Below are 21,622 nucleotides of genomic sequence, written 5' to 3'. Positions count from 1 at the left end.
TAATGTTTAAGGCGCTGTTTTCTCAGCATCTCCGTGAGGACTGTCACCTTGGTCATTTTCTTGCCATATAGGTGCACTTCTAAAGCAGGACACAAACTAGGACTGGTGGTGCCTACTCAGGTTTCGGGTGCTGGAGGATGGCAAAGATGAGGCCTGCGTGGGCTACACAGAGTTCAAGAATCGTCTAGGTGAATTAGTTAGGCCCTATCTCAGAACTTTGAAAGGATTATAAAACGTGGGCTGGAGACACAGTCCAGTGAGAGAGTGCTTACCTGCTATGAGCAAAGCCTCAGGCTTGAGCCTGAGAACTGTGAGTGGGGTTGGAGTAAGGCAAGGCACAGACTGGTCTCCTTACCACGACTCAAACTCTTGAAGGATTGGTATTTGCCCATCCTTGTCCTCGTCAAAGCTCTTTGGCAACATCTCTGCTTAGGTTTTCCTTCCACAGGGCCCTGTGGCAGCAGGGTCCAGGTCCTTTCTGATGAGGGCCCTGCCCATCTGTCCAGGTTCTCTTCTAGTCCCTGTCCATCTTCACTCTGTATCTTGGCCGCTTTAGACAGCCCAATGGCCCCTTTGGAGACTTCTATGGCCCCTTCCCTCAACCCCCACCCCCAGACTTTACAAATAGAGCTTTGTGTATAGCAGGCAAAGTTTGCTTGTGTACACATTTGTCTCCCAGGCCTGCTTCTCCAGGGTAGGAACTGAGTCTAGTTCAACATCAAGCCCCCAGCTTGATGTTCTTCCATTAAGAACTGTGAGCTTCTTGAGAGAACAGTAGGACACAAAATTGGGAAGTTAGGGCCATGCATGGTTGGCATATGCCTTTGATCCCAGCACTTGAAAGGCAGAGGCAGGGAGGTCTCCAGGAGCTTGAGGTCAGCCTGATCCACACAGTAAGACCTTTTTCAAAATCACAAATTAACTGACTAAATAAGTTAGCAAGCTATAGTTCATGGACAACCAGCAAAACCCAGTTTGGTGGGGACAATGTCACCATCTTTACCAGGATGTTGCTGGCTGCACACAAAATTCCTTTCTAAATTTAATATTTTTAGACTTAAGGAAAAGCCAGCAGATCAGTACAAAGAGTTTATGTATACACTTTACCCAGCTTCCTCCAATGTTAACAACATATGATGTCAACAACATATAAAATCCTAAAATATGGAGGTTAACAGGATATTGTATGTGATCCTAGCCAATTTTTTGAGAATGTCATTTTTCTGTTCCAATTCAGGATCCCTAGTCATTCACAGCTGCTGTGTCCCTTCAGGTGCTTCCGGTTTCTGATAGCTCTTCCTCTGTCCCTTGCTGTCATGGCCTTGACTCCGATGATAAGTATTGATCACATTTACAGAAGCTTTTTATGTATTTCTTTCCAATTCCTGCTTGGCTTCCAAATGACTGAAGTTTCTGGAAGTTTGCCCTCAAGGCATGCTCTAGATGAGTTCTTTTCTCCTTCTGCTTCCCTTGGGATCTTCTAGTCAGAGAGAAGCACATCAGAAAGAGCCGATTAGTATTTCTTGACCTTGGACATTTGTTTCTGGTCTAGCCGACTCTGGTCACATCTGCGGTTGATTATACAATTAGCCATGCACAATGACCTTGTGATGAATGTGGACGCCTTCTTGTTCCACCCCTTGTTCTGTATGTCTTTCTCCATCCCCCCTCCACCTTTTTCCCCTTGGTAACAGACTGAAGGGAGGGAACCCCAGGCCTGGCAGGCACGGAGCACATGCTTTCCAGAGGTCACCCACTAAGATGCTTGCCCGACTTGCTGGAGAGGTGGGTGCTGGGTTGGGAAGGAGGAGCATTGTGGGCTGAGTCATGCTTAGGGCATGAGGTGCTCACTGTGGAGTCATCTGGGATGGAGGTCACCCTTGGTGGCAAAGTGCCAATCAACACAGCCTCACTTATCACAATTTGGAAGCCCATCTTCCCATAATACACCTGGGTTTTTCTGAAGGAGGATGGAAAGAGATACAAAACACATTCCCATTTGTTTGACCTGAGAAAGCCCTAGGTTTATTTATTTATTTATTTATTTATTTATTTATTTATTTATTTATTTATTTTATTGTTCTTATTGTTAACCCATAGTGATAGGATGAATCTGTGCTAATGGTGGTTTGTTCAGAAACCATGTGGTAATGAGTTCAAGGCTATTCCTTCTCTGACTTCTCTTGGTTTCAGGTTCAGTGTATCTGGTTTTATGTTGAGATCCATTTGAGGTTGAGTTTTATGCAATGTGATAATCATGGATCTGTTTGGATTCTTTTACATGCAGCCACCCAGTTTGACCAGACCATTTGTTAAAGATGCTGTCTTTTCTCCCCAGTTTGTATTTCTGGCCTCTTCATCAAAAATCAGGGATTCATGGGTGTGAAGATTATATCTGGATCTTCTTTTTAATTCCATTGATCAATGTATCTGATTTTATGCCAATACCACACCATTTTTATTACTATATTTTTGTAGTACAACTTGAAATCAGGAATGAGGATGCCTCTAACAGTTCTTTAATTATTTAGGATTGTTTTAGCTGTCCTGGTGTGTGTGTGTGTGTGTGTGTGTGTGTGTGTGTGTGTGTGTGTGTGTATTTCCATACAAAGCTTAAAACTATCCTTTCAAGATCTGTGAAGAATTGTGTTGGAATTTTAATAGGGATTGCATTGAATGTGTAGATTGCTTTGGTAAGATGGCCATTTTTACTATGTTAATCCTACTGATTCATGAACATGAGAGATCTTTTCATCTTCTGATATCTTTCTCAATTTCTTTCTTCTAAGACTTCATTTTTTTTTATTATATAAATCTTGGTTAGAGATGCCTCAAGACATTTTATATTATTAAGGCTATTGTGAAAGGAACTGTTGCCCTAATTTCTTTCTCAACCCGTTTTTCCATTTGTATATAGGAGGGCTACTGATTTTTCTGAGTGAATTTTATATCCAGCTACTTTGCTGAAAGCGTTTATCAGGCACAGGAGTTTCCTGGTGGAATTTTTTGAGCCACTTGCGTATGCTATCATATCATCTACAAATAAAGATACTTTGGGTTTTTCCTTTCTAGTTTGTATCCCCTTGGCCGTTTTCAGTTGTTGTATTGTTCTAGCTGGTACTATATCAGATAGCTATGGAGAGAGTGGACAACCTTGTCTCATTCCTAATTTTAGTGGAAATGCTTTGAATTTCTTTCCATTGAAGTTGATGTTGGCTACAGTCTTGCTGTAAATTGCCTTTATCAGGTCGAGATCTGTCCATTGTGTTTCTAGTCTCTTATAGATGTTTATCATGAAAAGATGTTGGATTTTGTCAGAGGCCCTTTCTGCATCTTGTGGGTTTTTTTCCCTTTCAGTTTGTTTATGTGGTGGATTACACTTTTGATTTCCCTATATTGAACTATCCCTGGTCTCTGGGATGAAGCCTGCTTGATCATGGTGGATGATTTTTTTTTTTTTTGATGTGTTCTTGAATTTGTTTTGTTTTGTTTTTGTTTTTGTTTTTTTTTTTTTTTGAATAATTTGAGGAGTATTGGCACTAACTCTTCTTTGAAAGTCTGGTGGAATTCGGTGCTGAAACTCTCTGTCCCTGGGCTTTTATTTTTGGTTGGGGGATTGAATTACTGCTTCTATGCCACTGGAGGTTGTAGGTCTGTTTAAATTGTTTATTTGATCTTGCTTTAAGATGGTATGTTTCAAGAAAATTATCTATTTCTTTTAGGTTTTCCAATTTGGTGGAGAACAGGTTTTTAAAATATGTCCTTATGATTCTCTGGATTTTCTCAGTGTCTGTTGTCATGTCCTCCCCCTCTTCTTTCTAATTTTGTTAATTTGGATACCATCTCTCTGCCTCTTAGTTAATCTGCATAAGGATTTGTCAATCTTACTGATATTTTTCAGAGAATCAACTCTTTGTTTCATTGATTCTTTGTATTGTTTTTATCTGTCTCTATTTTATTGATTTTCAGCCCTGAGTTTGATTATTTCTTGCCATCTGCTCCTTTTGGGTGTGATTCCTCCACCCTTTGTTCTAGAGTTTTCAGGCAAGCTGTCAAGTTGCTAGTATGAGATCTCTTAAATTTTTTTTTAATGTCACTGCTTAGTGCTATGAGAGTTCTTCTTAGAACTGTCCTTCATTGTGCCCTATAAGTTTTGGTATATTGCTTTTCATTTTCATTCAGTTCTAGAAAATCTTTAATTTCTTTCTTATTTTCTGTCTTGACTTCGTTGTCATCCAGTACAGAGTTGTTCGGTTTCCACGAGTTTGTAAACTTTCTGTTGTTTTTATTGTTGAAATCCAGCTTTAATCTGTTGTGGTCAGACAGGATGCAGGGTATTATTTTGATTTTCCTGTATCTGTTGAGACTTCCTTTGTGTCTCAGCATGTGGTCAGTTTTGGAGAAAGTTCTCTGAGCTGCTGAGTGGTTATATTCTTTTGTGTTTTGGTAAAATATTCTGTAAACTTCTATTAGGTCCATTTGGTTTGTTACATCAGTTAGCTCCAGCATTTCTCTATTTAGTTTTTGTCTTGATGAGCTGTCTATTGGCAAGGGTATAGGGTATGGAAGTCTCCCATTAACAATGTGTGAGAATCAATATATGATTTAAGCTGTAGTAGTCTGTCTTTCTTTCTTTCTTTCTTTCTTTCTTTCTTTCTTTCTTTCTTTCTTTCTTTCTTTCTTTAAGACTGTGTGCCCCTGTGTTTGGGGATAGATGGTAAGAATTGAAATGTCCTCTTGGTGGAATTTTCTTTTGATGAGTTTGTAGTGTCCTTCCCTGTCTCTTCTGACCACTTTTGGTTTAAAGTTTATTTTTGTCAGACATTGGCTTATTTATAAGATAAATGGCTACACCAGCTTGTTTCTTAGGTTCATTTGCTTGGAATATCTTTTTATAACCCTTTACACGGAGGTGGTATTTATCATTGATATTAAGATGTGTTTCTTGGATGCAGCAGAAGGATGGATCCTGTTTTCCCATTCATCTTGTTAGTCTGCTGTGTCTTCTATTGGGGAATCGAGACCCTTAATATTGAGAGACATCAATGACCAATGTTTGTTGATTCCTGTTATTTCACAGTTGTTGTTGTTGCTGTGTGTGTGTGTGTGTGTGTCTCCACCCTTATTTGACTTTGCTTGTCTGAGATTATTTTTTTTCTCTGCATTTTCCCAGGTGTAGTAAACCTCTTTAGGTTGGAGTTTACCTTTTAGCACCTTCTGTAGAGATGGATTTGTAGATATATACAGCATAAATTTAGTTTATCATTGAATGTTTTATTTTTTCCATCCCTGGTGATTCAAAGTCTGGACTGGCATCTGTGGTCTCTCAGAATCTGCAGCACATATGTCTGGTCTTTAGAGTCTCCATTCAGAAGTCAGCAGTAATTCTAATAGGTTTGTCTCTATGTTATTTGGTATTTCCCCCTTATAGCTTATATTGAGGTGTCCCTTGCATTTCTAATCTCTCCTTGATTTATATCATGAAGGGAGGGTTGGAGTTCTCAAAGGGTTTTTTAATATGGTGATTAAGTTTATGGATTTTCATATGTTGAACCATCCTTGATGAAGCTTACTTAATCATGGTGGATGATCTTTTTGATGTATTCTTGGATTCAGCTTACAAGTGTTTTATTGAGATTTTTGCATCAATGATCATATGAGGAAATTTGTCTATAATTTTTTTTCTTTGTTGAATATTTCTGTGGTTTAGGCATCAGGGTAATTATGGCCTTGTGAAAAATAATTAAGCAATGGGTTTTTTTTTGTTTCTATTTTTGTGCAATAATTTGGGAGTATTGGTGTTAACTCTTCTGTGAAGATCTGGTAGAATTATGTACTGAATCTATGGAACTTGGCCTTTTTTTTTTTGTTGGGAGACTTTTAATTACTGCTTCTATTTCACGAGGGGGTTGTGGATCTCCTTATATTTTTTATCTGGCTTTTGAAACTGTAAGCAAGCTCCAATTAAATGCTTTCTTTTCTAAGAGTTGCCTTGGTCATGGTGTTTCTTCATAGCAATAAAACAGAATAGGATATGTCCAACTTTCATGAGAAGAGAGAGGAAGAAGACACTATTTAAGAGAGAGCAGCACAGAGGGGAGGGGACAAGAGGAAGAAGGAGGCAGTTTTACCAGGAGAGTTTTACAGAGACAGGTTGGAGAGAACAAGCTAGACGCACGTGAAGACAGACAATGAGGAAGACCCAGAAGATTAGAACGTATTGTTAGAGGCCAAGCAGAGCAATTCAGGAGAGGAAGGGAGGGAAGGAAGAAGGGAAGGAGGGATGGACAGAGGGAGGAAGAGAGAGAAGATTGAATCAGTTAGTGCAGAAAGGAGTTTGATTCAGAACAGCTGAGTTGAACCAGCCAGAGCTCAGAAAGAAAAAGAAAGGGTGAATTTACTCAGCTGTAAGTCTCAGAGGCTGAAAACGTTCCAGGCGTAGGTAAGATTGTATGGAAGCTAGAAGCTTCCAGGACTAGGCCTAGGTTAGCATACTGAAGCAGTAAGCCTCGGAGATGACAATTACATCAGGGGAATAAAAGTTACTATTATGTAGAGGTAGACCTCATCAACCTGGAAGACAGAGTGGAGAGTCTCAGGTGCTGAAGACAAGGCAGAAAAAAAATGGATGTCTTGGTCAAAGAAAATGTTAAACAAAGAAAGGAAGGAAGGAAGAAAGAAAGAGAGAAAAAGAAAAAGAAAAAAGAAAACTCAGTCACAAGACATCCAAGAAATCACAGACATCATGAAAAGACCAAATTTATGACTAAGAGGTGTCTTATTTACAGACAAAGAATCTGTGGCTTAGAGAGATTGGACTCTGCTGGTTTGTGAGGCTTGGAGCTGCTGACTTCTGACATGCCCAGATCTATCAGCTCACATGGCCTGGGGTCTAGGCATTTTCTAGACTCAGGATCTTGGATCTAAAATGAGGAAAATCCTGTCAAACCAGGAAGTTTATCACCTCACATTCCTCACACACCTCACACACACCTCACACACCACACACACCTCACACATACTTGTTAGGCCCAGAGAATGGACTCTGCTGGTCTAGCTACAGATGACTTGAACTGTGGCATATTGTACCCCAGGTGCGTTTCTAATTACTGCCCAGAGCTACATACCTACAGGTTACAGTATTCAGGGGGCTTCTCTTCCTCTGAGCTTGAGAGTTCTTTGTGAAGTCTTGCATTCTGTGTAGAGCCTCATGTGAAAACAAACCCACTTGCTCTGCACAGCTTCCAGGCTAATGTGTACACACACACACACACACACACACACACACACACACACACACACACAGAGAGAGAGAGAGAGAGAGAGAGAGAGAGAGAGAGAGAGAGAGAGAGGAACCATGACTCAGGAGCATTGTAAGTTAGCTGCACCCGAGTCTAGGCGATAAAAGAACAATACAAAGTGTTCTAAACTCCCTGAAAACTGGTGTATCCATAGACTTCCGGACACTACAGATGGTCCCTCAATCAGCTCAGGGAGACCCGCCCCAGTTGTTTCTTTTATATCTGGATAAAGAACAACGTTAGGCATTTCATGTGCCACAGAATCATTTGGGGGTGAGAGGTGTTGCCTGTTTGGAAAACCAGCTTTCTCCTCCCATAGATCCTGAAAATTGCTAGAAATTCAGGAGTAAAGAACTCTAGAGGTGAAGAGATTAAAGCCCCACAGAGAACACTCTAGTAACAGCTAGCTATTCTGGGGCCAGAAATATTGACTTCAAAACAGTTCGGTAGCAGGGGACAGTGGACACATCTTCCGTCCTAGCACTTAGACGGGTGGTCAGGGCTGGAGCAGCTACGATTTGTACCTGGCCATTTGGTGAGATCTTGTCTCAGAACAAAATCAAAATAATCAAGCAACCTGTCCAACCCCTTTCCTATCCTTCCAAAACAAAAACCAAGCCCCCACAACTTAGCTTACTTTAACAGAACTCTCTTAGATCAGCAGCGAAGCCAGAAAATCGTCTTTCAATATTTAGAAACAATGGAGAAAAACTGATCCAGTCACTGTTTTGCAGCTATGTTACAAATGAACGTGAGAATGTTTCTCTGGTTCTAAGAATGTATGTCAATAATAGAAAACGTGGAAATGACTCAGACTGTCATAAGCTGGGGGTGGATGTTTACCAGGAAAACCCAGGGACCGGAGTGTCATGTGCTTAATTTTGAATTTGATTAAAGCTCACCTCATGTGTGGGTTCTGATTGCTACAGCTGGGTCTTTTGTTAAAGACTTAATTATTTTATCTTATGTGCATGAATGTTTATTCCACATGTATGAATATGCAACATTGTATGTATCTGATGCCCACGGAGAGAAGAAGATGTCAGGTCTCCTGGAACTGGAGTTATAGACAGTGGTGAGCCGCCATGTGGTGCTGAGAACCAAACCCAGGTTCTCTACGAGAGAGAGCAACAAACATTTTTAACTGCAAAGCCACCCCACCAGCCTCTGCTCACTCATTTCGCTCTAAGGCTCTGTCACAGTCTACATAACCAAACTCTTAGTGTTGAACATTGACTGTTTCCAGTTTTGCTTTGTAAATGGCGCTGCAGTTAACAACAAGGTAGATACACCCAGTACATGTCTCTTGGGCTGATTCTTGGAAGGAATAGTTTCTGGACGGCTTGGGGCTTTGCTCGTGTGAGTCTAAGGCTTCATGTGTCACCTACAGGACAGCAAGACTGTAAGGAATTTTGATCTGAGAGGCCATAGAACCAGGGTATGTAAAGACTTACTGGTTCTGGCCCCAATGGATCACTCCGGACTCACTTGGCGCGCGCGTGTGTGTTGGGGGGTGGGGCACACTGATCTATGTCCTTCTAGGGTCGAGGAGAGGTGATGGGTTAGAGAAGGGTTATGGCATACCTGTGATACTCGTAAACTCAAGGACATTGGGTTGTTGGAAGCTTCAAGTACCCTCGCTCTAGGCAGCGTGTGGGAGTAGGTCTCTGCCTTTCCAAACAAGGACCTGTTGAGGATGCTATGCTAGATCCGGAGTTCATTCTTTTAAATACAACCGTCTCTGTCAAAGCAAGGAATTCCCAGGGCCTGCATCTGCGCTAGGGTGCCAGAAATTGGGATAGTGGTTAGGACCGAGCATTTGTAAATGTAGCGCGCCCCCTAGTGGGAAATTTCAGATTTTCCAATGGCCGCAGTGTAGCGGTGCTTCTGCCCGCTCTCTGGGAACCAGGAGGCCGGTTCTAGCCCCAACTCTGCCCCTTATTATCTCACCGTACTCTAGGTCTCGCCTTGATCTTCTGTGAAATGAAGGTCACGGGGCTCATCGTGATTTGGTCCTGGAGAGTAGCAGGGCTGAGATGTTGCTCCTCTCTCCTCAGCCTGGGAGCCCAGGGCCGCTGGAGTAGGCAGTCAGATTCCAGAGAGCATTGGGGTTTTACCCTACCATGGTGCTCAGTAAAAGCCTCGGGCCTCAAAGTGGCCCCTCAGCCTTCTTGAGAGTCACCTGTGACTCAGGGTGACTGGTAAAGGGTCCGGACTTCGCTTAAACGGGATTGGGGAGTCGAGGGATTTGAGGGAGAGTACTCCTTGGAAAAGAAGGTAGGAAAAGATCTTATGGAAGATAGATTTAGAGCAGAGGCTTCATCCAGACAGGTAGGAACACTGAGCTTGGGGAGGTGACAACCACAGGAATAACAAAATGCAGGTTACCTCTGCTACTGGCAACTCTGGAAATAAATGCCAACTTCACTTTCATGTGGGTTCCCAGGGGCTGTCCCTGAGCCTGTTGCCTGCCTGCCAGTCTGCTTGTGGATCCTGAGACCCTAAATGAACTGCCATGTCTAGCCTCAGTGAGAGAGGATCTGCCTAGTCCCACAGCAACTTGATGTGTTGGGGCTGGGGGTTGGGGGTTGGGGGTGTTGTGTTAGTGGGGGGGGGTGACACCCAGAGGGGGTTTCCCCTTCTCAAAAAAAAGGGGAAGGTAGAATGGGGGAGGGGTACTGGGAGGAGCAGTGAGCTGTTATTGGGTTGTAAAGTGAATAAATAAAATTTAAAAAAATGCCCACCTCAGAACAAGCAGGGGGTTATCTAGTCAAGTAAAATAAATAAAAAAGAAATTTCACTAAGGATGGTAAGCATTGTGGCATTGTAACTTGGTCACAGTTCTATCTCCTGCTTCCTGAACCTTGGAGCCCTGCTTCCAAGAGTATCACCATTGAGCTGAACACCATCGGGCTTGGAAAGGGTAGCCCAGAAGCTGTGCATCTCCACAACATGTTCCCAGGTGACTTGCTGAGCTGTCTGGTGGGTTGTCCAGACAACTTCTCTTGCAAGGCCTTATTCATTCGATTTGATTTGGAGAAACTCGAGAACAGTCTTTCCCTTTCTGGGCTTGTTAGAAACAGTCCCCACCAGCTGTTTACCACGAAAGGTGTTCTTAGCCAGAGCCAGGGAAGAGCTGAGCAAACCTTCATTAAGGGCAGACGGAGGAGAAGGCTTTTCTGCAGAGGGGTTTGAAAAGCGCAGGCATATTCTTTGGAACTGAGATGCCCCCGTGGGCGCAGGGCTGTACGTCTCTCTGCCCAGGAAAAAAAACCTGCTATTGCTGATTACAAATGGTGTTGCAGCATCCCTTCCCAAAATGGCAGCCCTGACTGCTGCGTATAGTGGGGAAAAGGGGGTAAGGCATGCATAGAGCATTATGGGAGTGGGGGAGGGGGAGGGGATGAGGTGGGGAGGCTGAGTGGATAGAAGGCTCGATTGGGTCTCTCTCATTTTCTGTCACTATTAGTTTTCCTTTTTAAAAGACTGGACCTTTTGTTTCCCTGTGCACAAGCATGCTTGAGTGCAGGTGCCCTCCAAGGCCAGAAGAGGGCATCCGATGCCCTGGAGCTAGAGTTACAGGTAACAGGGATCCTGGGAACTGACCTTGGGTCTTCTGCAAGAGCAGAAGCCATCCATCTAGCCCCATACTCCACTTTCGTGGTGACTCACAAGCTCCCTTGCCCTCTGACTTTCTCTAATGAGGGCAGCAGCAGTTGTACATGTGTATGCATGTCTGTGTGCACATGACTGTGTGTGCATTTGCATGGATGCGTGTCTACGTATTTCATATGGGCTCTCTCAGCTCTAGAAAAGGAAGAATTTCAAGATGTCTTTATTTAGATATAAAAAAAAAAAGGTACAGTACATCTCATGCACCAGGGTGACTACTAGATAGTCATCATCCTTACAGCAATCGCTACAAAAGGAAATACAAACTTACAGGAATCATTCCTCTAACTAAGAAACCTGAATTAAAAAATTGTTAACCTAAATAGCAAACTGCTTATTATGCAACAAACCTTATTCTATGTTGGTGAGAACTAGAGACTTATGAGTATCATTAGTAAAAAAAAAATTAGGAGAAACTAGTTATTGATTAGACAAATGTCAGTGCTATCTATAGTCCCCTGCAGAGAGGCCTCGTTGGGGGAAGGTTCCACAAAGGAAAGTGAGCTGAAGGCACACTTCTGCCTCGTCTGGACGTCTTTGTGTCTGAATGCCCCTTCCTCCAGCCGTGACTCAGTGGAAAGTTACTCAATTCCCTCCAAGGGAGAGATGCAGTGGTGCCACTGCTCCTGGAAAGGGCAGGGGTCTTGCATTCTGCATGGTGTTCCCTGGGGGTGGGGTTCATTCCCTGAGATTTGGCAACCAGGCAAAAGGCAAGTGGCGTGGCGGCTCTGTGATACAGTTACATTTGCTTTGGGGCATTGGCCAAGCTTGCGGAGGCTGCATCTTGGCAGCCTCCAAGAGACAAGCAGACAGCAAGAGAAAAGGAAGGGTGAGTGGCCAGGCGAGGCAGCTACCTCCCACAGGCAACCCGGGCAGGGTTGAGTGGCAGAGGGGCTTCTTAGCTCTTCTGGGTGAGTGGGTTGGAGGCTGTCCTTGCTCTATGACCTGTCACCTATGGTCCCTATAGCCCTTCCTGGGTGAATTCACAGTTGCATTAACATTGACAAGCCATTTCCCTGAAGTTGACGGAATGGGTCATTGCTCAGTAAAGCAGTAAATGGGGCTGCAGGCCTGCAGGATCACCTTAGGATCCAAGGTCAGGAGCTGCTGACAGTCTCCTTCCTCCCTGGACAGGCCTGGGGAGGGGCTGGGGAGTAACTGGGCATTGGGTAGGTGTGAGGGAGGGAAAGCAGTGCTGGGTCCCCTGAGAGCAGGCATGATAGATCAGTTACAGCCTCCTCCCTCTGAATTGGGCTCAAGAGTCCTGTCCCAAACATAGCACATGCTATTCAGTCTTCTACCTTCAGACAGACAGTCTTACCAGGGGCTCAGGGACCCTTGGGGAAGACTGGAGGTTTAGCATAGTCAGTTTGCTTGGCAGTTTTGAAGGGACAGGAGGTCTGAAATAGATTAGGAGTGTGTATGTGTGTGTATGGGGGTGGTGGGGAGACAGGGTGGGAGCCCAGATAGAATACTAGCCTCACTTTTATTGTTTTTGGAGAGGCTATTGATAAGATATGTCTCTGTCCCTGGATATTTAAGGGACCTGGAAGTTGTTACCTTGGAGATGGAAGGGTCTTAGGTACCCACAGTCAAGGGCTGGAGAGTTTATGTCACTCCTTGGAAATCAGGGAAGGCAGTGTCAGGTGTCTGATCCAGGTTGCAATGAGATTGGGTCCCCAGACCCAAAGACCAGAAACCCTAGATGACGAGCTCCTCTTGGGGATCGGAGCCATACAGCTCTGCCAGCATCTTGAACCTGGGTCCCCAGTCGTTGAGGAAGTCATAGTCGATGTCGGAGTCGGAGGAATTGGTACTCAGGGAGCTGAGGGACTCTGCGATGGACTCTGCGCCCTCATAGCCGTAGATGTGCAGTGTGTCGTAGGGGGGGCCACCACCGTCATTGTCTGCCTCTTCTTTCTTCACCTCGATCATGGTGGCCATCTCCCTGGGCCCTCCGTGCATTCCAGGCGCCAGGCGCGGCGGCTTCTGCACCTGAGTGTACACTGCTGGCCGGGCGTCCATTGTGGACCGCAGGGGCTTGGTGGTGCCACCGCGCACAGAATTAAGCACTGACACGTCGTAGCTGGTGGTGTCCATCTCGCCACCGCCCTCCTCGTCGTAGGTGACCAGCTGCTCGTGAATCTCAAGTGTACTCTTGCTATGTGCATGAGCCTGCTTCCGGAGCCGCCTTCGCAGGAAAATCAGCAAGGTGATCACTGCAGGTCAGAGCAACAGATGTGGGTCAGACAGGTTCGTGGGACCAGTCTAGACTCCCAGGGCCACTACCATGACTGGGCGAACAGATTTGATTTGGCCCCAAATGTAAGTCAGTGGCATAATATTGACCCTCCTGAAGTCTGGGTGGGAATGGGTGTGGGAAGGTCCCTGAGCTGGCAGAGAGCTCCCTCAATGATGCTCAAGCCATTTCCTCTGTGTTTCTAGCCTTGAGTTAGTCACTAATCTGTTAAATACAAACAGTGAACATGGTCTCCCCAAGCCTCAGTTTTCCTGTCTGCAGAGTGGATACATTGATTGCTCTGTGACACTGGTACTTGGGGAAGGTGTTGATGAGATTCCGTGGTGTGGGTGGCATCAGTGCTTTTTATCATTATTATTATTTGTGAAAAAGAAGTTGGTCTCTGATGTCTCTGGCACAGAGGTCCAGGAAATGAACTCACACAGTGGGAAGTTCAGAGGCCTAGAGCAATGGCTGCCTGTGCCCCATGGCATCCTAACCTCTCAGTGTATCCTACGGGGCTGGTACAGTATAGAAAAAGTACTTTCTAGAAGGAACATCAGCTGTCAGCCCTCTACTGGAGAAGCCAGACTCTGCTGGGTGCTAATGCTAGCAGGAAATTTCCCGGTGTCTCTGGGGGATGAGGCTGGCTAACACACCTTTTCTGTCAGCTTGCCCGTCACAAACCCTGTCTGAGGTCTGTTTCTTGGGAAATGCCGGACCTAGGTGACCCTAAAGTGTTCCTGAAAGTAACAAGCCTCGGAAAAAAAAAAAAAAGCAAAAAACTAAACAAACAAAAAAAAGCAAACCAAAACAAAAACTAAACCTGGAGGAATTCTATAAAAGCAAAAGAAATTCCCTAGTGACATTGCAAGCTAGAAGTCTCAAAACGTTCCGTTATAAAGGAATTTTAGAAACTATTAAAGCCAGGAGTGGTGGCACACAGCTTTAATCCCAGCACTCTGAGGGTGAAGGCAAGTGAATCGGAGGCCCAGGTGCTCTACAGAGTGAGTTCCAGGCCAGCCAAGGAGCTTGTCTCAAAATAAATGGGTACTATAAATAAACAACTGTTTTAATGTATACCAGTGCCCCAAACAACACCCAGAATATAACAAACACTCAAAATATATTTAGCAAATGAATGAATGTCAAGTATAGATTCTTTTTCTTTTTGAAATGGCGATATTGAACCTGGTGCTTGACACATGCTCACGCACTCTGCCACTGAGATACACACCGGGCTCCAGGCTATTTTGAAATGGAATTAGCTTGAACAATGATCCCGTGGCTCATCTCTCCTTTCCCTTGCCCCATTAAGCACCAGGTTGGTGGGATTCTACATCTATATCTCTGTATCCTATATATACAAGAACTGTGAGCTCCAGAGTGGTGCAGGATCGGGCCAGAACCCTGTCTCTTCTGTGAAGCCCTCTTGATGTCTCTTCCCTGTCCCATGAGACACTGACCTGTGATGGTGAGGATGCAGAGAAAGATGGCCACCAGCGCCTGGATGCTGACGCCCGCCTGGGCGGCCAGCTCCTCACAGAAGGTGAACTCGCCATGTTCGTTGCACTTGCACACACCCACTGTCAGCGTGCTGGTTCCAGTCAGGCTGGGCATCCCATTGTCTGAGATGAGCACTGGCAGGTAGTGGAACTTGGTGTGCTCCCGATTAAACTGCCCATACTTGACTGTGATGTTGGCCGTATTGTCTGCGAACACCAAGACCACAGAGTGAGGCTCTGCCAGGAGCGTCTGTCCTCTTGTCCCATGGGGGGAAGCTGCCTCTTTCTGGGTGATTTCATTGCCCGCTTTGTTCCCTGCCTCATCTTTGGGTCCCCTGAGCATAGGCTTGTCCCTTTGCAGAGGATGCGCTCGGGTAGCTGCTTTGACCCAGCCTGAAAGAACAGCTCAGCCAGCATATAAAACCCCAACTTTGTGTTTCTGTGGTCAGTGGGTACACATCATCTTCTCCAATACCATCCCAATAGAGGCTTTTGCTCAGCTCATTGCTGTATTGTTTTAAGATTTCTCTCTCTCTCTCTCTCTCTCTCTCTCTCTCTCTCTCTCTCACACACACACACACACACACACACACACTGCTGCTGCTGTTCAGTGGCTGTGAGCAAAGGAGAGCTGATCCACGTTTTTGCAGGTTCCTGGGAGGTTGTGACACCAATGGTCAGAGGACTGACTTAACCACACAGCCAAAAGCAAACTGGGAGAAATGAGAGACTCTGATATGCAGAACATTGGTATGCAAATGACTCTGAGACCAACAGACTCGCTTCCTGCTGTACACATATGGGCTGTGTGTTTGGGGTAGCTCCCAAACTTTCCATAATGGATCCCAGTTCTTAGTTCGTTCAAGGTACACAGTGGGATTGGGATGACGGGCATTTGTGCAATGCTATTTTTGAGTATTGAGTCGTGTCATCAACTGTCAGCAGCTCAGCATGGCTACCGTCCTCATTCCTTAGGCCATGGTGTTCATCTTGTTTGATGAGTCTGTGGCTGGTCGCCTGTACATGCCCCTCACTCTCAGGGACCCTCTTCTCTAGTCTTCCCCAAGGATGACAATGGGCTACTTCAGTACAGGGCCCTTACTGTGTCATCAGTAAGAGACAGGAAGGTTTCTTCCCATGTTCAGGTGACCAGTTGCTATAGTCATACCCAGGGGTGTATATCTTTCTTCAAAAGTTGCAGAGGCTGTGGAAACCTGGCCACTTTCAGATGGAATTAAATCAGCGTGGGGTCATCACTCTAACAAGTGAATCTTCACCAGACCTCTGACTGGCCACTACTGACCTCACAAGACTCTCTGGGCTTTGATTGGCTGAACAGAGGAGCTGTGATACGCTGTGATTGGCAGACCAGATCCTGTTCAGGGAACACTTTATGGTAGATACCCGTTGTAGCTGAACTGCAACAAAGCTCACTGCAGTCCTTGGGTTCATGACTTTCTATTCCCTGTATTAGAAGGAGCCTTTGGATAGTTTGGACTGAGCTGGCTGCATACATCCCTGTATCCATTCTGTGTTCCTCTTCAATGAAGCCTCTTCAGGGTAATGGTGATTCTCTGGACCATGTCCTATGGTCTATGAAGCCTGACCAGGTGTTATCAACTACAACATAGACCAAATGTACAATCTATGTGGTGAAAGTTGTACAGAACACCCCATAACTTGAAAGACTCTCTGGAGACCTGTCACCCCATGTTGGTCTAGTACTTGATCTTAGTACTTCAAGACTCTTAACTGACACCCCTGACCTTCTAAGAGCCAACCACCTGCTCTGAGGCTTACCGTGGTTGTTTATGAGGGTGAAGTTGCTGTCCTCGGTCTTCAGGGCAAACTTGAACTTTGGGTTTACTGGTACCACATCCTTGTCTGTTGCAGAGATTCGTACTACCAGCTGGAAGGTGAGAGACGGAGGAATGATTAGTGTGGTTTGGGTGTTCAAGGATGGGTTTAGACAGGACTGTGGCTGCCTGTCACCTGAGGCACCTATGATGGTCTCCCCAAAGCCATTTTGTCTACTACCATTCTGCACTCACTTATACCTGACCTATTCTTCAGACACCCCCAGAGCCTCCATTTCTCCTTCTGTAAAATGGGAATAGGGCTATTTTTTATTCAGAGCTATTATGTAGTTACTTTAAGATTAGGAAACTCTAGGTGGACAGAAAGGTGTTCTCCCACATCATCTACCTGAAAACACACTGCCCTGCCCTCATCTCCCCCACGTGAGGCCAACTCACCTTGCCCTGAGGAGCATTCTCACACACTTTAGGTTCATAGGGCTGGGCAAATTCTGGGGCGTTGTCATTCTCATCCAAAACTTCAATGTAAACCTGCACAATGGATTCTTTACCTACGGGGTTACCTGCAGGGGAGACAGCCTTGTTATCATCCGGGACTCAGCTGATGCTGGCCTCTGAAGATGTTTGAGTGGACAGTTCTGGGGCAATGTGTGCTGGAGGCCATTCTTGTTTTTCAGGAGGAAAAGCCAAGGATGGTGTTGCTCATGGAAGGAGTTTCAAGGAGGACAACATGGGGGGGGGGGGTAGACCTTCATATGCGAGCAAACTTGCTTATAAAAATTCAAGAGCTAACCATCCTCAGTGCATCTTAAGGGGTTACTAAAAAAGTGAGTAAGTAAATCAAGCAAACTGATACAATTGATTAAAACAATGCAATTGGACACATAACCATACACTTATTTAAGTAATGTCCCCTCTCAGGAACCCCCAAGGGACCTGGTTGCTGTGGGAAAGCAAACACTATTTTGCTGGGTGGTTGTTACCACTCCCCTCGCATCTGTCAGAATTTACACCAATGTCTGCAGAACCTTATCACCTCTACAGTTGAGAGCTGCTTCTTGGCTCTTTCACTGGTGCACAGATAACTTTCTGTGCACAAGAGTGTTTCCTAAGTGCGTTTAACACTAAAGAATCATGCAGCATTTGGCTCACGCACAGCCTTCGAGCCTCTCTGTGTTCTCTGGACCAAACCCTTGGAAAGTCTGTGTGTAGCAGGTGCCTTCACTGAGTCTTATCGCAGACACACTGGAACAGTCTGTTTCGTCACAAAGCTTCTTAAACTATGATGCATTCAGTCTAGGGTGGTACTCTCTTATTCTGTAATCCCAACAGGGTTGTGGTATATGATGGTGGTCCAAGAAGCACATTCAGAAACGGAGGTCAACATATCCTAGCCAGAGAGTGCTTCCCCAGGGACTTACAGTACATTCAGAGGTCCAGAATGATGTGTCATGTCAGTTTTGAAAGAATGAGGGAAAAAGAGCTCAGGTAGCTTGGAAGGTGAGCCACTCACCCCTAGAATCCAGTTCGTTGGCCTCCACAGTCAGATTATACCAAGCATAGGTTTCTCTGTCCAGTTCTTTCTCATTATAGATGTCCCCCTGTTTGGTTATTCTGAAGAATTGGCCTCTGTCACTGGTCTTGCGGATGGAGTATCTGTCAGGAGAAAGAGGTTCATGGCTTGCCTTGTCCTTTGCTGTTTCCAAAGTCCTCAGCATGACAGAAAAGGCACTTCAGGATTTGACCCCTGCATCCTTCCCCACACCCCCCTTTTAATGTTCCCTATTCTTACCACCCAGAGTGAGTGGACCTGCACATGTACACGTGAGCAGGATGATGCTCCACCTGAAGGATGTGGATATCTTACGATTGGATGGGCTACCTGAGACTCCACCCAGGTACATTTCCAACTCTGTATGTAACTTTAAAACACTGCAGCTGGAGTGTGTGTGTGTGTTTGTGTGTGTGTGTGTGTGTGTGTGTGTGTGTGTGTGTGTTGTGTGTGTGTGTGTGTGTTTGTGTGTGTGTGTGTGTGTGTTTGTGTGTGTGTGTGTGTTTGTGTGTGTGTGTTTGTGTGTGTGTGTGTGTGCGTGCACGCGTGTGTGTGTGTGTGTGTGTGTGTGTTTGTGTGTGTGTGTGTGTGTTTGTGTGTGTGTGTGTGTGTGTGTGTTTGTGTGTGTGTGTGTTTGTGTGTGTGTGTGTGTGTTTGTGTGTGTGTGTGTGTTTGTGTGTGTGTGTTTGTGTGTGTGTGTGTGTGTGTTTGTGTGTGTGTGTGTGTGTGTGAAGATTGTTGCTACTACTGAAAAGCCATGACAAAAAGAAGATGCAATACAAAATATAGTACATTTTTTTTAAATAGGAAGAAGGCCTGAGCCTACAGATTAAGCAATACTTGGGCATAATTATAAAAATATAACAATGGTTAGGTGTATGCTGATAGTCCTTCAAATGTCCCAGCAGTGTGAGGAAATGGAAGGGTTCAGACTGTCATGAACAAAAAGCAGATTCTCTAAGAAGAAAGTGAAATTAGACCCACTCCAGTTGTTTCCGCGAAGGTGAATGCTAGAACACACTGGTGGAACTTTTGAAGAGAAGTCTCTATGACCTGAACATTGCACAAATACAGCCAAGAGTAATTAAAATTAAAAGGCAAAGGGTGATTATACATGTGTATATATATGTGTGTGTATGTGTGTTTGTAATATGTCATTATTATTTATGAAATACATCATTCACAAAGTTGGGTTCTGATTATGCAAAGAAAAAATTGTTTTGAAGCTTTAAGAGATGTCCTAATCAAAAGGAAAAACCTGGTTTGGGAGGAACTGAAACGAAGTTGTTGGTTCATATGTGACGATGCTTTTAACTAGAAAACATTTGAGATTTTGTAGACAGAAATAATTCTGCAGTCAAATGTCTATGAGAGGAAAAAAAAAAAAAAGAAGGGTTATAGGAAGATGAGGAGCAAGAGGAAACTTGTCCCATTTGAGAGGTAGGAAATATAGAACAAGGCAAGCGAGCTCAAGCCCAGCACAGACGGTGAAAATAGCAAGCGGGCTGAATACAAATTATCTCTGTTGAAATTAAAAAGCCAGCCCAACTGCATGCTGCTTTCAAGAGACAGCTTAAAGTCATGCAATCTAGAAGAGTCAGAGGTAAAAGTTGCAGAATTTATCAAACAGAAATAACATGCAAACAGGATGGGCAGGCGGAATATCATACGGTGTGGCATTGGGACCAAAAGCATAAGGACAAACTAAGCTGATTTCACAGGGTTGCAAAATTGCAGGTCCTTAACTCAGCCACGGAGCACTGGCTTCCTGTTACAGATGTAAAGGGTTACAGACCCTGGCTTCTATCCCCTGCACTGGAAAAAGAAGTTATAGGACATTAATGAAGGCAAAACAGTGGTAAATCTTAGTTAACTGGACAGAAACATTAAAATAAATAAAACAGAAGTATTGATATTTCAGTAAAAATGGGCACAACACAACTGTATTCTATCCCAGAACATATTAGACCACCCCCAACCCCCACAGCACTAGTACAAGAAAACCAAACCAAACCATCCCAAGTCAATAAAGTTTTCAACCAAAGAAACAGCCAGGATTATAATGATAAATCCCGTGGAATAGAAGAGAGTGAAATCGGGTCCCCAGATGTATGAGGTAGACCCAAACAGGAAAGGCTTGCTTTGTTCTCAACAAGAAGACCTGATACTGCTGGGCCTGGTGATGAAGGCCTGCAATTCCAGGAATCTGAGGCAGAATCTCAAGATCTGCCTGGGTTATCGAGTGAGTTCTTGACTAGACTGGGCCACTTAGTGAGACCCTGTCTGACATAGCGGGGCAGGGAGAGGTCACAGAGGCCTGGGGATGTGGCCCAAAAAGTAGGGTGTTTGGGAGTCTCTTGACCAATGCTAGTATTGTAAACAAACAGAGATTTCCCAAAATCGATATAGAAAATCAATTCTTGGGCCATCAAAATGGCTCGGTGGGCAAAGGTACCTATGGTCAAGCCTGATACCCTGAGTTCTAATCCCTGGTTCTCATGGTCCAAGGAGAGAACTGACCCCCCACAAGTGACCTCTGACCTCCACATTCATGCTGTGGCACGCACCACCCCTTACACACAGAATAAATAAAGAATTAAAAAAAAGAGTAATCAAATGAAAAACACCTCATTAGGGTGTAAATATATTTTTAAAACTATATTAAAATTATTCTTATGAAGCCAAGTGTGGTGGAATGCACCCTGTAATTTTGGTCCTAAAGAGGCAGAGATAGGATGATGGCAGGTCAAGGCCAGGTGGGGCTACAATACTTAAGTGTAAGAATGGTCATTTCAGATTAGATAAAAAACAGAGAGAGAGAGAGAAGGGCTCCTGTTAGACAGTAAAACTCAGCAGAAAGCACTTCCACTAAAGCAGAGTGTCCCCAAGGAACAGGCAAAGTGGGGAATTCAGAGGTAGGGGCAAGTGTATGTAAGAAGTTAAATATATAACAGCAGTGGGGACATCATGATGTTTAGTCAACAGGCCCAACACAGCTGGCTTCATGTGTGGGATGAAATCAGACTGGATTGAATTCATGCTTACTACCAACTATTATGTGACTCCAGGAAGTCTGAGTGGATCTATGTAGTCCCTTTGTCCCAGAGGCTAGAGGAAGGACATCTAGTTGAGACAGAGGAACAAGGACACAGGGTTGAATGTCTCGTTCCACACCCTCCAAGGTCCACATGTTAGAAACTGTACCCATAGATGAATGTATGTGTGGCATTTGGAGATTAAGTTTTGGGGGGTAATTATAATTAGTATTAGATCACGAGGGTGGGGTCCCCACCATGGATTAGTGGCTTTGTAAGAAGACAAAGAAAGACCTACACTGGCAAGCTCACTAGGTCTTATCATGTTGTAGCAAGTAAGACCTCATTAGATGCCAATCAGGTGCTGGCACCATGCCCTTTGGATTTCTAAGCCTTTAGACCCTTAAGATGAATAGAGCTCGGCAGTTCATAAATTATCTAGCCCATGCTATGAAGTTGTAGCAATGGTAAATGGGCCAGGAACAAGTATTGATGAACTGT

At 44.6% G+C, this 21,622-nt stretch overlaps 1 protein-coding gene across 3 annotated transcripts in view; it reads right to left on the bottom strand.

Moving 5' to 3' along the window:
• Positions 1 to 11,120: 11,120 nt before the first annotated feature.
• Cdh5 (cadherin 5) overlaps positions 11,121 to 21,622 on the bottom strand; it is a 40,229-nt gene continuing 29,727 nt past the window's right edge. For 2 of the 3 annotated variants that reach the window (XM_076915707.1, XM_076915706.1), the window contains exons 8-12: positions 18,048 to 18,190; positions 16,973 to 17,097; positions 16,518 to 16,626; positions 14,679 to 14,924; positions 12,441 to 13,192 (exon numbers count right to left, since the gene is read on the bottom strand). In XM_076915707.1, the coding sequence (XP_076771822.1) occupies positions 12,675 to 13,192; positions 14,679 to 14,924; positions 16,518 to 16,626; positions 16,973 to 17,097; positions 18,048 to 18,190 (1,141 nt within the window). In that variant the 3' untranslated portion in view covers positions 12,441 to 12,674. Of the gene's footprint in view, positions 13,193 to 14,678; positions 14,925 to 16,517; positions 16,627 to 16,972; positions 17,098 to 18,047; positions 18,191 to 21,622 lie in introns of all 3 variants that reach the window. The other variant, XM_034522093.2, reaches the window with a different exon arrangement.

This window comes from Arvicanthis niloticus, chromosome 18, assembly GCF_011762505.2.
Source record: "Arvicanthis niloticus isolate mArvNil1 chromosome 18, mArvNil1.pat.X, whole genome shotgun sequence".
Lineage (NCBI taxonomy): Eukaryota > Metazoa > Chordata > Mammalia > Rodentia > Muridae > Arvicanthis > Arvicanthis niloticus.
The sequence above is the reverse complement of the archived record's forward strand: the minus strand, read 5'-3'. Positions and strand labels throughout refer to the sequence as shown.